The 13,443-nt window shown below is 50.5% G+C and overlaps 1 protein-coding gene across 1 annotated transcript in view; it reads left to right on the forward strand.

Annotated features, from left to right (window-relative positions):
• Nucleotides 1-13,443, forward strand: part of AGBL2 (AGBL carboxypeptidase 2) — a 350,584-nt gene that overhangs the window by 22,431 nt on the left and 314,710 nt on the right. Inside the window, exon 3 of the mRNA XM_078684573.1 lies at nt 4,711-4,870. Coding sequence (XP_078540699.1) covers nt 4,711-4,870 — 160 coding nt within the window. The remainder of the gene's footprint in view (nt 1-4,710; nt 4,871-13,443) is intronic.

A 13,443-nucleotide genomic window follows, 5' to 3' on the forward strand; every position in this document is an offset into this window, starting at 1 on the left:
TTGCTTGTGTGATGGCTGACGCTCTCTTCCTGGTGTTTGATGTTTTCTTGTGTGATGGCCGACCCTCTCTTCCTGGTGTTTGATGTTTGCTTGTGTGATGGCCGACGCCCTCTCATCCAGGTGTTTGATGTTTGCTCGTGTGATTGGTGACTCTCTCGTCCTGGTGTTTGATGTTTGCTTGTGTGATAGCCGGCGCCCTCTTTTCCTGGTGTTTGATGTTTGCTCGTGTGATTGGTGACTCTCTCTCTTCCTGGTGTCTGATGTTTGCTTGTGTGATGGCCGATTTGCTCTCCTCCTAGTGTTTGATGTCTGCTTGTGTGATAGCCGGGGCCCTCTGTTCCTTGTGTTTGATGTTTGCTCGTGTGATTGGCGACTCTCTCTCTTCCTGGTCTCTGATGTTTGCTTGTGTGATGGCTGATTTGCTCTCCTCCTAGTGTTTGATGTTTGCATGTGTGATGGCCGACGCTCTCTTCCTTGTGTTTGATGTTTGCTTGTGTAATGGCCGACTCGCTCACTTCCTGGTGTTTGATATTTGCTTGTGTAATGGCCGACGCCCTCTCTTCCTGGTGTTTGATGTTTGCTTGTGTGATGGCCGACGCTCTCTTCCTGGTGTATGATGTTTGCTTGTGATGGCCGATGCTCCCTTCCTGGTGTTTGATATGTGCTTGTGTAATGGCCGATGCTCTCTTCCTGGTGTTTGATGTTTGCTGGTGTGATGGCTGACGCTCTCTTCCTGGTGTTTGATGTTTGCTTGTGTGATGGCCGACGCTCTCTTCCTGGTGTTTGATGTTTGCTTGTGTGATGGCCGACGCTCTCTTCCTGGTGTATGATGTTTACTCGTGATGGCCGATGCTCCCTTCCTGGTGTTTGATGTTTGCTTGTGTGATTGCCGACACTCTCTTCCCGGTGATTGATATTTACTTGTGTGATGACCGACTCACTCTATTCCTGGTGTTTGATATTTACTTGTGTGATGGCCGATACGCTCTCTTCGTGGTGTTTGATATTTACTTGTGTGATAGCCGACGCCCTCTCTTCCTGGTGTTTGATATTTGCTTGTGTGATGGCCGATGCTCCCTTCCTGGTGTTTGATGTTTGCTTGTGTGATGGCCGACACGCTCTCTTCCCGGTGCTTGAAATTTACTTGTGTGATGACTGATATGCTCTCTTCATGGTGTTTGATATTTACTTGTGTGATAGCCGGCGCCCTCTCTTCCTGGTGTTTGATATTTGCTTGTGTGATGGCCGATACGCTCTCTTCGTGGTGTTTGATATTTACTTGTGTGATAGCCGGCGCCCTCTCTTCCTGGTTTTTGATATTTGCTTTTGTGATGACGCTCTCTTCCCGGTGTTTGATATTTGCTTTTGTGATGGCCGATTTGCTCTCTTCCTGGTGTTTGATATATACTTGTGTGAAAGCCGGCGCCCTCTCTTCCGGGTGTTTGATATTTACTTGTGTGAAAGCCGGCGCCCTCTCTTCCTGGTGTTTGATATCTACTTGTGTGATGGCCGACTCACTCTCTTCCTGGTGTTTGATGTTTGCTCGTGTGATTGGCGACTCTCTCTCTTCCTGGTGTCTGATGTTTGCTTGTGTGATGGCCGATTTGCTCTCCTCCTAGTGTTTGATGTTTGCTTGTGTGATAGCCGGCGCCCTCGGTTCCTGGTGTTTGATGTTTGCTCGTGTGATTGGCGACTCTCTCTCTTCCTGGTCTCTGATGTTTGCTTCTGTGATGCCCGATGTGCTCTCCTTCTAGTGTTTGATGTTTGTGTGTGTGATGGCCGACGCTCTCTTCCTTGTGTTTGATGTTTGCTTGTGTGATGGCCGACTCGCTCTCTTCCTAGTGTTTGATATTTGCTTGTGTAATGGCCGACGCCCTCTCTTCCTGGTGTTTGATGTTTACTTGTGTGATGGCCGATACGCTCTCTTCCTGGTGTTTGATGTTTGCTTGTGTGATAGCCGACGCCGTCTCATGCAGGTGTTTGATGTTTGCTTGTGTGATGGCCGACGCTCTCTTCCTGGTGTATGATGTTTACTTGTGATGGCCGATGCTCTCTTCCTGGTGTTTGATGTTTGCTTGTGTGATGGCCGACACGATCTCTTCCCGGTGCTTGATATTTACTTGTTTGATGGCCGTCGCCCTCTCTTCCTGGTGTTTGATATTTGCTTGTGTGATGGCTGATACGCTCTCCTCCTGGTGTTTGATATTTACTTGTGTGATGGCCGATACGCTCTCTTCGTGGTGTTTGATATTTACTTGTGTGATAGCCGGTGTCCTCTCTTCCTGGTATTTGATATTTACTTGTGTGATAGCCGGCGCCCTCTCTTCCTGGTTTTTGATATTTGCTTTTGTGATGACGCTCTCTTCCCGGTGTTTGATATTTGCTTGTGTGATGGCCGATTTGCTCTCTTCCTGGTGTTTGATATATACTTGTGTGAAAGCCGGCGCCCTCTCTTCCGGGTGTTTGATATTTACTTGTGTGAAAGCCGGCGCCCTCTCTTCCTGGTGTTTGATATCTACTTGTGTGATGGCCGACTCACTCTCTTCCTGGTGTTTGATGTTTGCTCGTGTGATTGGCGACTCTCTCTCTTCCTGGTGTCTGATGTTTGCTTGTGTGATGGCCGATTTGCTCTCCTCCTAGTGTTTGATGTTTGCTTGTGTGATAGCCGGCGCCCTCGGTTCCTGGTGTTTGATGTTTGCTCGTGTGATTGGCGACTCTCTCTCTTCCTGGTCTCTGATGTTTGCTTCTGTGATGCCCGATGTGCTCTCCTTCTAGTGTTTGATGTTTGTGTGTGTGATGGCCGGCGCTCTCTTCCTTGTGTTTGATGTTTGCTTGTGTGATGGCCGACTCGCTCTCTTCCTAGTGTTTGATATTTGCTTGTGTAATGGCCGACGCCCTCTCTTCCTGGTGTTTGATGTTTACTTGTGTGATGGCCGATATGCTCTCTTCCTGGTGTTTGATGTTTGCTTGTGTGATAGCCGACGCCGTCTCCTGCAGGTGTTTGATGTTTGCTTGTGTGATGGCCGACGCTCTCTTCCTGGTGTATGATGTTTACTTGTGATGGCCGATGCTCTCTTCCTGGTGTTTGATGTTTGCTTGTGTGATGGCCGACACGCTCTCTTCCCGGTGCTTGATATTTACTTGTTTGATGGCCGTCGCACTCTCTTCCTGGTGTTTGATATCTACTTGTGTGATGGCCGACTCACTCTCTTCCTGGTGTTTGATGTTTGCTTGTGTGATGGCCCATATGCTCTCTTCGTGGTGTTTGATATTTACTTGTGTGATAGCCGGCGCCCTCTCTTCCTGGTGTTTGATATTTACTTGTGTGATAGCCGGCGCCCTCTCTTCCTGGTTTTTGATAGTTGCTTGTGTGATGACGCTCTCTTCCTGGTGTTTGATATTTGCTTGTGTGATGGCCGATTTGCTCTCTTCCTGGTGTTTTATATTTACTTGTGTGAAAGCCGGTGCCCTCTCTTACTGGTGTTTGATATTTACTTGTGTGAAAGCCGGCGCCCTCTCTTCCTGGTGTTTGATGTTTGCTCGTGTGATTGGTGACTCTCTTTCTTCCTGGTGTCTGATGTTTGCTTGTGTGATGGCCGATTTGCTCTCCTCCTAGTGTTTGATGTTTGCTTGTGTGAAAGCCGGCGCCCTCTGTTCCTGGTGTTTGATGTTTGCTCGTGTGATTGGTGACTCTCTCTCTTCTTGGTCTCTGATGTTTGGTGACTCTCTCTCTTCCTGGTCTCTGATGTTTGCTTCTGTGATGCCCGATTTGCTCTCCTTCTAGTGTTTGATGTTTGCTTGTGTGATTGCTGACGCTCTCTTCCTGCTGTATGGGGTTTACTTGTGATGGCCGATGCTCCCTTCCTGGTGTTTGATGTTTGCTTGTTTGATGGCCGACACGCTCTCTTCCCGGTGCTTGATATTTACTTGTGTGATGGCTGATACGCTCTCTTCGTGGTGTTTGATATTTACTTGTGTGATAGCCGGTGCCCTCTCTTCCTGGTGTTTGATGTTTGCTTGTGTGATGGCTGACACGCTCTCTTCCCGGTGCTTGATATTTACTTGTGTGATGGCCGACGCTCTCTTCCTGGTGTTTGATATTTGCTTGCATGATGGCTGATACGCTCTCTTCCTGGTGTTTGATATTTACTTGTGTGATGGCCGACGCTCTCTTCCTGGTGTTTGATATTTGCTTGTGTGATGGCCGACGCTCTCTCCTGGTGTTTGATATTTACTTGTGTGATGACCGATACGCTCTCTTCGTGGTGTTTGATATTTACTTGTGTGATAGCCGGTGCCCTCTCTTCGTGGTGTTTGATATTTACTTGTGTGATAGCCGGTGCCCTCTCTTCGTGGTGTTTGATATTTACTTGTGTGATAGCCGACGCCCTCTCTTCCTCGTGTTTGATATTTACTTATATGATAGCCGACTCACTCTTTTCCTGGTGTTTGCTATTTTCTTGTGTGATAGCCGACGCCCTCTCTTCCTCGTGTTTTTTTATTATTTGCTTGTGTGATAGCCGACTCACTCTTTTCCTGGTGTTTGATATTTTCTTGTGTAATGACCGACGCCCTCTCTTCCTGGTGTTTGATATTTACTTGTGTGATAGCCGGCACCCTCTCATCCAGGTTTTTGATCTTTACTCATGTGATATCATATTCCTTCCTTCCTAGTAGCTGAATTTCTGTATATTTTTCCATTCTATAAAGGCTCTTGTCAGAGCGGGAGGTGCTGCTGTACTGTGACTTCCATGGACACAGCCGTAAGAGTAACGTCTTCATGTATGGCTGCAACAACAAGCACCAACAGGCGCAGAAGCTCCATGAGAGGGTCTTCCCGCTCATGCTGGGCAAGAATGCACCAGATCAGGTACACAGGCATCCTTCCTTGTGCTAATGGATCCAATAACTACAGCTCACCTCTTCCCCTGCAGCTGAAGCTCACCATCTCAAAGCAGTGCCTTACCTCTCTGTGAGACCACTCACCACAGTTAATCTCCTTTGATGTCAACTAGCCCTCTCACAACAGCTCATCTACCTTTTCTACTCCGCTATGCCCACCACCACAGATAATGTACTCCTCCACTGTCAACTACCCCTCCCACTCACCAGAGGTAATCTCTTATTCTCCCTATGCTAGATCCACCCCCTTCTACTGTCTGAGATAACCCTGCTCATCACAGCTCACTACTTCTCCCTAAGTCAAGGGCAGCGTTCCCAAAGCACCCCCTGAACTCTCAGTGCACTCACTCACCACAGCTAATCTACTCCGCCGCCATCAGCTGCCCCACCCAGCACAGCTCATCTGTTCTCTCATCTGTGGGCAGCCACCCCAGGACTCCCTTTCACCTCTAAGTGAACCTCACTCGTCTACTCCTCCTCTGTCAGCTACGCCATCCACCACAGCTAACCTCTTCTCTCTCAACTGACGCTATCCATCGCAGAGTTCCAACAGTTAACCCACAAACCATAACTAATCTACCCCTTCTCTCAGGTAACCCTACCAACACAGCTAATCTACCTCTTCTCACTTAACTAACCTGATTCACCACGTACTCCACATAACCACTCTGGTCCCGGTTAACTCCACTCACCACATCTAACCTCCTCCCTCTATGCTAACTCCACCCACCACAGATAAGTACAGCCCACCTAATGCCTTTCAGTTAACCCTATCCACTACCGCTAACTCAACCCACCACAGCTAACCCTTCAGCTAATTCCACCACAACAGATGCGCACAGCCTAACCCTTCCCCTAAGCCCACAGATTCTTGGGAACCCACCTCTTCACTTTCACTTACCCGTTCCTATTTCCACAGAAATCGTCAACTAAAGTGGCTTCTAAGTTAGGTACGTGTTTTGTATATCAAGCCAGAACTAGAACATCATAATATCTAGCAATGGAGTCCACTTCATGAACTCTCATCCTGAGCTCTTCAAAGTGCGCTGCATCAGCACCTGAGCTCTACAGGCAGGCATCAGATGCTGTGAGTGAGTGCATTGTGTCATCACCTGAGCTCTACAGGCAGACATCAGATGCTGTGAGTGAGTGCATTGTATCAGCTCCAAGCTCTGCAGGCAGGCATCAGATGCTGTGAGTGAGTGCATTGTATCTGCGCTAAGCTCTACATGCCAGTATCAGATGCTGTGAGTGAGTGCATTGTGTCAGCACCCGGGCTCTACAGACCGGTATCAGATGCTGTGAGTGAGTGCATTGTGTCAGCACCCGGGCTCTATAGGCCGATATCAGATGCTGTGAGTGAGTGCATTGTATCAGCATCTGTACAGGCAGGCATCAGATGCTGTGAGTGAGTGCATTGTGTCAGCGCCCGGGCTCTACAGGCAGGCATCAGATGCTGTGAGTGAGTGCACTGTATCAGCTCCAAGCTCTGCAGGCAGGCATCAGATGCTGTGAGTGAGTGTATTGTGTCAGCACCCGTGTTCTGTAGGCCGGTATCAGATGCTGTGAGTGAGTGCATCGTATCAGCATCAAGCTGTACAGGCAGGCATCAGATGCTGTGAGTGAGTGCATTGTATCTGCGCTAAGCTCTACATGCCAGTATCAGATGCTGTGAGTGAGTGCATTGTGTCAGCACCCGGGCTCTATAGGCCGGTATCAGATGCTGTGAGTGAGTGCATTGTGTCAGCGCCCGGGCTCTACAGGCAGGCATCAGATGCTGTGAGTGAGTGCATTGTATCAGCATCAAGCTGTACAGGCAGGCATCAGATGCTGTGGGTGAGTGCATTGTGTCATCACCTGAGCTCTACAGGCCGGTATCAGATGCTGTGAGTGAGTGCATTGTGTCAGCACCCGGGCTCTACAGAACGGTATCAGATGCTGTGAGTGAGTGCATTGTGTCAGCACCCGGGCTCTATAGGCCGATATCAGATGCTGTGAGTGAGTGCATTGTGTCAGCATCTGTACAGGCAGGCATCAGATGCTGAGAGTGAGTGCATTGTGTTAGCACCCGGGCTCTACAGGCCGGTATCAGATGCTGCGAGTGAGTGCATTGTGTCAGCACCTGGGCTCTACGGGCCGGTATCAGATGCTGTGAGTGAGTGCATTGTGTCATCACCTGAGCTCTACAGGCAGGCATCAGATGCTGTGAGTGAGTGCATTGTGTCAGCACCCGGGCTCTACAGGCAGGTATCAGATGCAGTGAGTGAGTGCATTGTATCAGCATCTGTACAGGCAGGCATCAGATGCTGAGAGTGAGTGCATTGTGTTAGCACCCGGGCTCTACAGGCCGGTATCAGATGCTGCGAGTGAGTGCATTGTGTCAGCACCTGGGCTCTACGGGCCGGTATCAGATGCTGTGAGTGAGTGCATTGTGTCATCACCTGAGCTCTACAGGCAGGCATCAGATGCTGTGAGTGAGTGCATTGTGTCAGCGCCCCGGCTCTACAGGCAGGTATCAGATGCTGTGGGTGAGTGCATTGTATCAGCATCAAGCTGTACAGGCAGGCATCAGATGCTGTGAGTGAGTGCATTGTATCAGCATCTGTACAGGCAGGCATCAGATGCTGTGAGTGAGTGCATCGTATCAGCATCAAGCTGTACAGGCAGGCATCAGATGCTGTGGGTGAGTGGATTGTGTCATCACCTGAGCTCTACAGGCAGGTATCAGATGCTGTGAGTGAGTGCATTGTGTCAGCACCCAGGCTCTACAGACCGGTATCAGATGCTGTGAGTGAGTGCCTCGTATCAGCTCCAAGCTCTGCAGGCAGGCATCAGATGCTGTGAGTGAGTGTATTGTATCATCATCAAGCTGTACAGGCAGGCATCAGATGCTGTGGGTGAGTGCATTATGTCATCACCTGAGCTCTACAGGCAGGCATCAGATGCTGTGAGTGAGTGCATTGTGTCATCACCTGAGCTCTACAGGCAGGCGTCAGATGCTGTGAGTGAGTGCATTGTATCAGCATCTGTACAGGCAGGCATCAGATGCTGAGAGTGAGTGCATTGTGTCAGCATCTGTACAGGCAGGCATCAGATGCTGTGGGTGAGTGCATTGTATCATCATCAATCTGTACAGGCAGGCATCAGATGCTGTGAGTGAGTGCATTGTATCAGCATCTGTACAGGCAGGCATCAGATGCTGAGAGTGAGTGCATTGTGTCAGCATCTGTACAGGCAGGCATCAGATGCTGTGAGTGAGTGCATTATGTCATCACCTGAGCTCTACAGGCAGGCATTAGATGCTGTGGGTGAGTGCATTGTGTCAGCGCCCCGGCTCTACAGGCAGGCATCAGATGCTGTGAGTGAGTGCATTGTATCAGCATCAAGCTGTACATGCCGGCATCAGATGCTGAGAGTGAGTGCATTGTGTCAGCATCTGTACAGGCAGGCATCAGATGCTGTGGGTGAGTGCATTGTATCATCATCAATCTGTACAGGCAGGCATCAGATGCTGTGGGTGAGTGCATTGTATCATCATCAAGCTGTACAGGCAGGCATCAGATGCTGTGAGTGAGTGCATTGTGTTAGCGCCCGGGCTCTACAGGCAGGCATCCGATGCTGTAGGTGAGTGCATTGTATCAGCATCAAGCTGTACAGGCAGGCATCCGATGCTGTAGGTGAGTGCATTGTATCAGCATCAAGCTGTACAGGCAGGCATCAGATGCTGTGGGTGAGTGCATTATGTCATCACCTGAGCTCTACAGGCAGGCATTAGATGCTGTGGGTGAGTGCATTGTGTCAGCGCCCCGGCTCTACAGGCAGGCATCAGATGCTGTGAGTGAGTGCATTGTATCAGCATCAAGCTGTACATGCCGGCATCAGATGCTGAGAGTGAGTGCATTGTGTCAGCATCTGTACAGGCAGGCATCAGATGCTGTGGGTGAGTGCATTGTATCATCATCAATCTGTACAGGCAGGCATCAGATGCTGTGGGTGAGTGCATTGTATCATCATCAAGCTGTACAGGCAGGCATCAGATGCTGTGAGTGAGTGCATTGTGTTAGCGCCCGGGCTCTACAGGCAGGCATCCGATGCTGTAGGTGAGTGCATTGTATCAGCATCAAGCTGTACAGGCAGGCATCCGATGCTGTAGGTGAGTGCATTGTATCAGCATCAAGCTGTACAGGCAGGCATCAGATGCTGTGGGTGAGTGCATTGTGTCAGCACCCGGGCTCTACAGACCGGTATCAGATGCTGCGAGTGAGTGCATTGTGTCAGCGCCCGGGCTCTACAGACCGGTATCAGATGCTGTGGGTGAGTGCATTGTGTCAGCACCCGGGCTCTACAGGCAGGTATCAGATGCTGTGAGTGAGTGCATTGTGTCAGCACCCGGGCTCTGTAGGCCGGTATCAGATGCTGTGGGTGAGTGCATTGTGTCATCACCTGAGCTCTACAGACCGGTATCAGATGCTGTGGGTGAGTGCATTGTGTCAGCACCCGGGCTCTACAGGCCGGTATCAGATGCTGTGAGTGAGTGTATTGTGTCAGCATCCGTGCTCTCTAGGCCGGTATCAGATGCTCTGAGTGAGTGCATCGTATCAGCATCAAGCTGTACAGGCAGGCATCAGATGCTGTGAGTGAGTGCATTGTGTCATCACCTGAGCTCTGCAGGCAGGCATCAGATGCTGTGAGTGAGTGCATTGTATCAGCATCTGTACAGGCAGGCATCAGATGCTGCGAGTGAGTGCATTGTGTCAGCACCCGGGCTCTACGGGCCGGTATCAGATGCTCTGAGTGAGTGCATTGTGTCATCACCTGAGCTCTACAGGCCGGTATCAGATGCTGTGAGTGAGTGCACTGTATCAGCTCCAAGCTCTACAGGCAGGCATCAGATGCTGTGAGTGAGTGTATTGTGTCAGCATCCGTGCTCTCTAGGCCGGTATCAGATGCTCTGAGTGAGTGCATCGTATCAGCATCAAGCTGTACAGGCAGGCATCAGATGCTGTGGGTGAGTGGATTGTGTCATCACCTGAGCTCTACAGGCAGGTATCAGATGCTGTGAGTGAGTGCATTGTGTCAGCACCCAGGCTCTACAGACCGGTATCAGATGCTGTGAGTGAGTGCATTGTATCATCATCAAGCTGTACAGGCAGGCATCAGATGCTGTGAGTGAGTGCATTGTGTCATCACCTGAGCTCTACAGACCGGTATCAGATGCTGTGAGTGAGTGCATTGTGTCAGCACCCGGGCTCTATAGGCAGGCATCAGATGCTGTGAGTGAGTGCATTGTGTCAGCACCCGGGCTCTACAGGCAGGTATCAGATGCTGTGGGTGAGTGCATTGTATCAGCATCTGTACAGGCAGGCATCAGATGCTGAGAGTGAGTGCATTGTGTCAGCATCTGTACAGGCAGGCATCAGATGCTGTGAGTGAGTGCATCGTATCATCATCAATCTGTACAGGCAGGCATCAGATGCTGTGGGTGAGTGCATTGTGTCAGCATCAAGCTGTACAGGCAGGCATCAGATGCTGTGAGTGAGTGCATTGTATCAGCATCTGTACAGGCAGGCATCAGATGCTGAGAGTGAGTGCATTGTGTCAGCATCAAGCTGTACAGGCAGGCATCAGATGCTGTGAGTGAGTGCATTGTATCAGCATCTGTACAGGCAGGCATCAGATGCTGAGAGTGAGTGCATTGTGTCAGCATCTGTACAGGCAGGCATCAGATGCTGTGGGTGAGTGCATTGTGTCAGCGCCCGGGCTCTACAGGCAGGCATCAGATGCTGTGAGTGAGTGCATTGTATCAGCATCAAGCTGTACAGGCAGGCATCAGATGCTGTGAGTGAGTGCATTATGTCATCACCTGAGCTCTACAGGCAGGTATCAGATGCTGTGAGTGAATGCATTGTGTCAGCACCCAGGCTCTACAGACCGGTATCAGATGCTGTGAGTGAGTGCATCGTATCAGCATCAAGCTGTACAGATGCTGTGAGTGAGTGCATTGTATCAGCATCTGTACAGGCAGGCATCAGATGCTGAGAGTGAGTGCATTGTGTCAGCATCTGTACAGGCAGGCATCAGATGCTGTGAGTGAGTGCATTGTATCAGCATCAAGCTGTACAGGCAGGCATCAGATGCTGTGAGTGAGTGCATTATGTCATCACCTGAGCTCTACAGGCAGGCATTAGATGCTGTGGGTGAGTGCATTGTGTCAGCGCCCCGGCTCTACAGGCAGGCATCAGATGCTGTGGGTGAGTGCATTGTATCATCATCAATCTGTACAGGCAGGCATCAGATGCTGTGAGTGAGTGCATTGTGTCATCACCTGAGCTCTACAGGCAGGCATCAGATGCTGTGAGTGAGTGCATTGTATCAGCATCTGTACAGGCAGGCATCAGATGCTGAGAGTGAGTGCATTGTGTCAGCATCTGTACAGGCAGGCATCAGATGCTGTGGGTGAGTGCATTGTGTCATCACCTGAGCTCTACAGGCAGGTATCAGATGCTGTGGGTGAGTGCATTGTATCAGCATCTGTACAGGCAGGCATCAGATGCTGAGAGTGAGTGCATTGTGTCAGCATCTGTACAGGCAGGCATCAGATGCTGAGAGTGAGTGCATTGTGTCAGCATCTGTACAGGCAGGCATCAGATGCTGTGGGTGAGTGCATTGTGTCAGCATCAAGCTGTACATGCCGGCATCAGATGCTGTGAGTGAGTGCATTGTTCAGCATCTGTACAGGCAGGCATCAGATGCTGTGGGTGAGTGCATTGTATCATCATCAATCTGTACAGGCAGGCATCAGATGCTGTGGGTGAGTGCATTGTATCATCATCAATCTGTACAGGCAGGCATCAGATGCTGTGAGTGAGTGCATTGTTCAGCATCTGTACAGGCAGGCATCAGATGCTGTGGGTGAGTGCATTGTATCATCATCAATCTGTACAGGCAGGCATCAGATGCTGTGGGTGAGTGCATTGTGTCATCACCTGAGCTCTACAGGCAGGTATCAGATGCTGTGGGTGAGTGCATTGTATCAGCATCTGTACAGGCAGGCATCAGATGCTGAGAGTGAGTGCATTGTGTCAGCATCTGTACAGGCAGGCATCAGATGCTGAGAGTGAGTGCATTGTGTCAGCATCTGTACAGGCAGGCATCAGATGCTGTGGGTGAGTGCATTGTGTCAGCATCAAGCTGTACATGCCGGCATCAGATGCTGAGAGTGAGTGCATTGTGTCAGCATCTGTACAGGCAGGCATCAGATGCTGTGGGTGAGTGCATTGTATCATCATCAATCTGTACAGGCAGGCATCAGATGCTGTGGGTGAGTGCATTGTATCAGCATCAAGCTGTACAGGCCGGTATCAGATGCTGCGAGTGAGTGCATTGTGTCATCACCTGAGCTCTACAGGCAGGCATCAGATGCTGAGTGAGTGCATTGTGTCATCACCTGAGCTCTACAGGCAGGCATCAGATGCTGAGTGAGTGCATTGTGTCATCACCTGAGCTCTACAGACCGGTATCAGATGCTGTGAGTGAGTGCATTGTGTCAGCACCCGGGCTCTACAGACCGGTATCAGATGCTGCGAGTGAGTGCATTGTGTCAGCGCCCGGGCTCTACAGACCGGTATCAGATGCTGTGGGTGAGTGCATTGTGTCAGCACCCGGGCTCTACAGGCCGGTATCAGATGCTGTGAGTGAGTGCACTGTATCAGCTCCAAGCTCTGCAGGCAGGCATCAGATGCTGTGAGTGAGTGTATTGTGTCAGCACCCGTGCTCTCTAGGCCGGTATCAGATGCTCTGAGTGAGTGCATCGTATCAGCATCAAGCTGTACAGGCAGGCATCAGATGCTGTGAGTGAGTGCATTGTGTCATCACCTGAGCTCTACAGACCGGTATCAGATGCTGTGAGTGAGTGCATTGTGTCAGCACCCGGGCTTTATAGGCCGGTATCAGAAGCTGCGAGTGAGGGCATTGTGTTAGCACCCGGGCTCTACAGACCGGTATCAGATGCTGCGAGTGAGTGCATTGTGTCAGCGCCCGGGTCTACAGGCCGGTATCAGATGCTGTGAGTGAGTGCATTGTGTCAGCACCCAGGCTCTATAGGCCGGTATCAGATGCTGCGAGTGAGTGCATTGTGTTAGCACCCGGGCTCTACAGACCGGTATCAGATGCTGCGAGTGAGTGCATTGTGTCAGCACCCGGGCTCTACAGGCAGGCATCAGATGCTGTGAGTGAGTGCATTGTATCAGCATCAAGCTGTACAGGCAGGCATCAGATGCTGTGAGTGAGTGCATTGTATCTGCGCTAAGCTCTACATGCCAGTATCAGATGCTGTGAGTGAGTGCATTGTGTCAGCACCCGGGCTCTATAGGCCGGTATCAGATGCTGCGAGTGAGTGCATTGTGTCAGCGCCCGGGCTCTACAGGCAGGCATCAGATGCTGTGAGTGAGTGCATTGTATCAGCATCAAGCTGTACAGGCAGGCATCAGATGCTGTGGGTGAGTGCATTGTGTCATCACCTGAGCTCTACAGGCCGGTATC

Source organism: Lissotriton helveticus, chromosome 3_2, assembly GCF_964261635.1.
Source record: "Lissotriton helveticus chromosome 3_2, aLisHel1.1, whole genome shotgun sequence".
Classification (NCBI taxonomy): domain Eukaryota; kingdom Metazoa; phylum Chordata; class Amphibia; order Caudata; family Salamandridae; genus Lissotriton; species Lissotriton helveticus.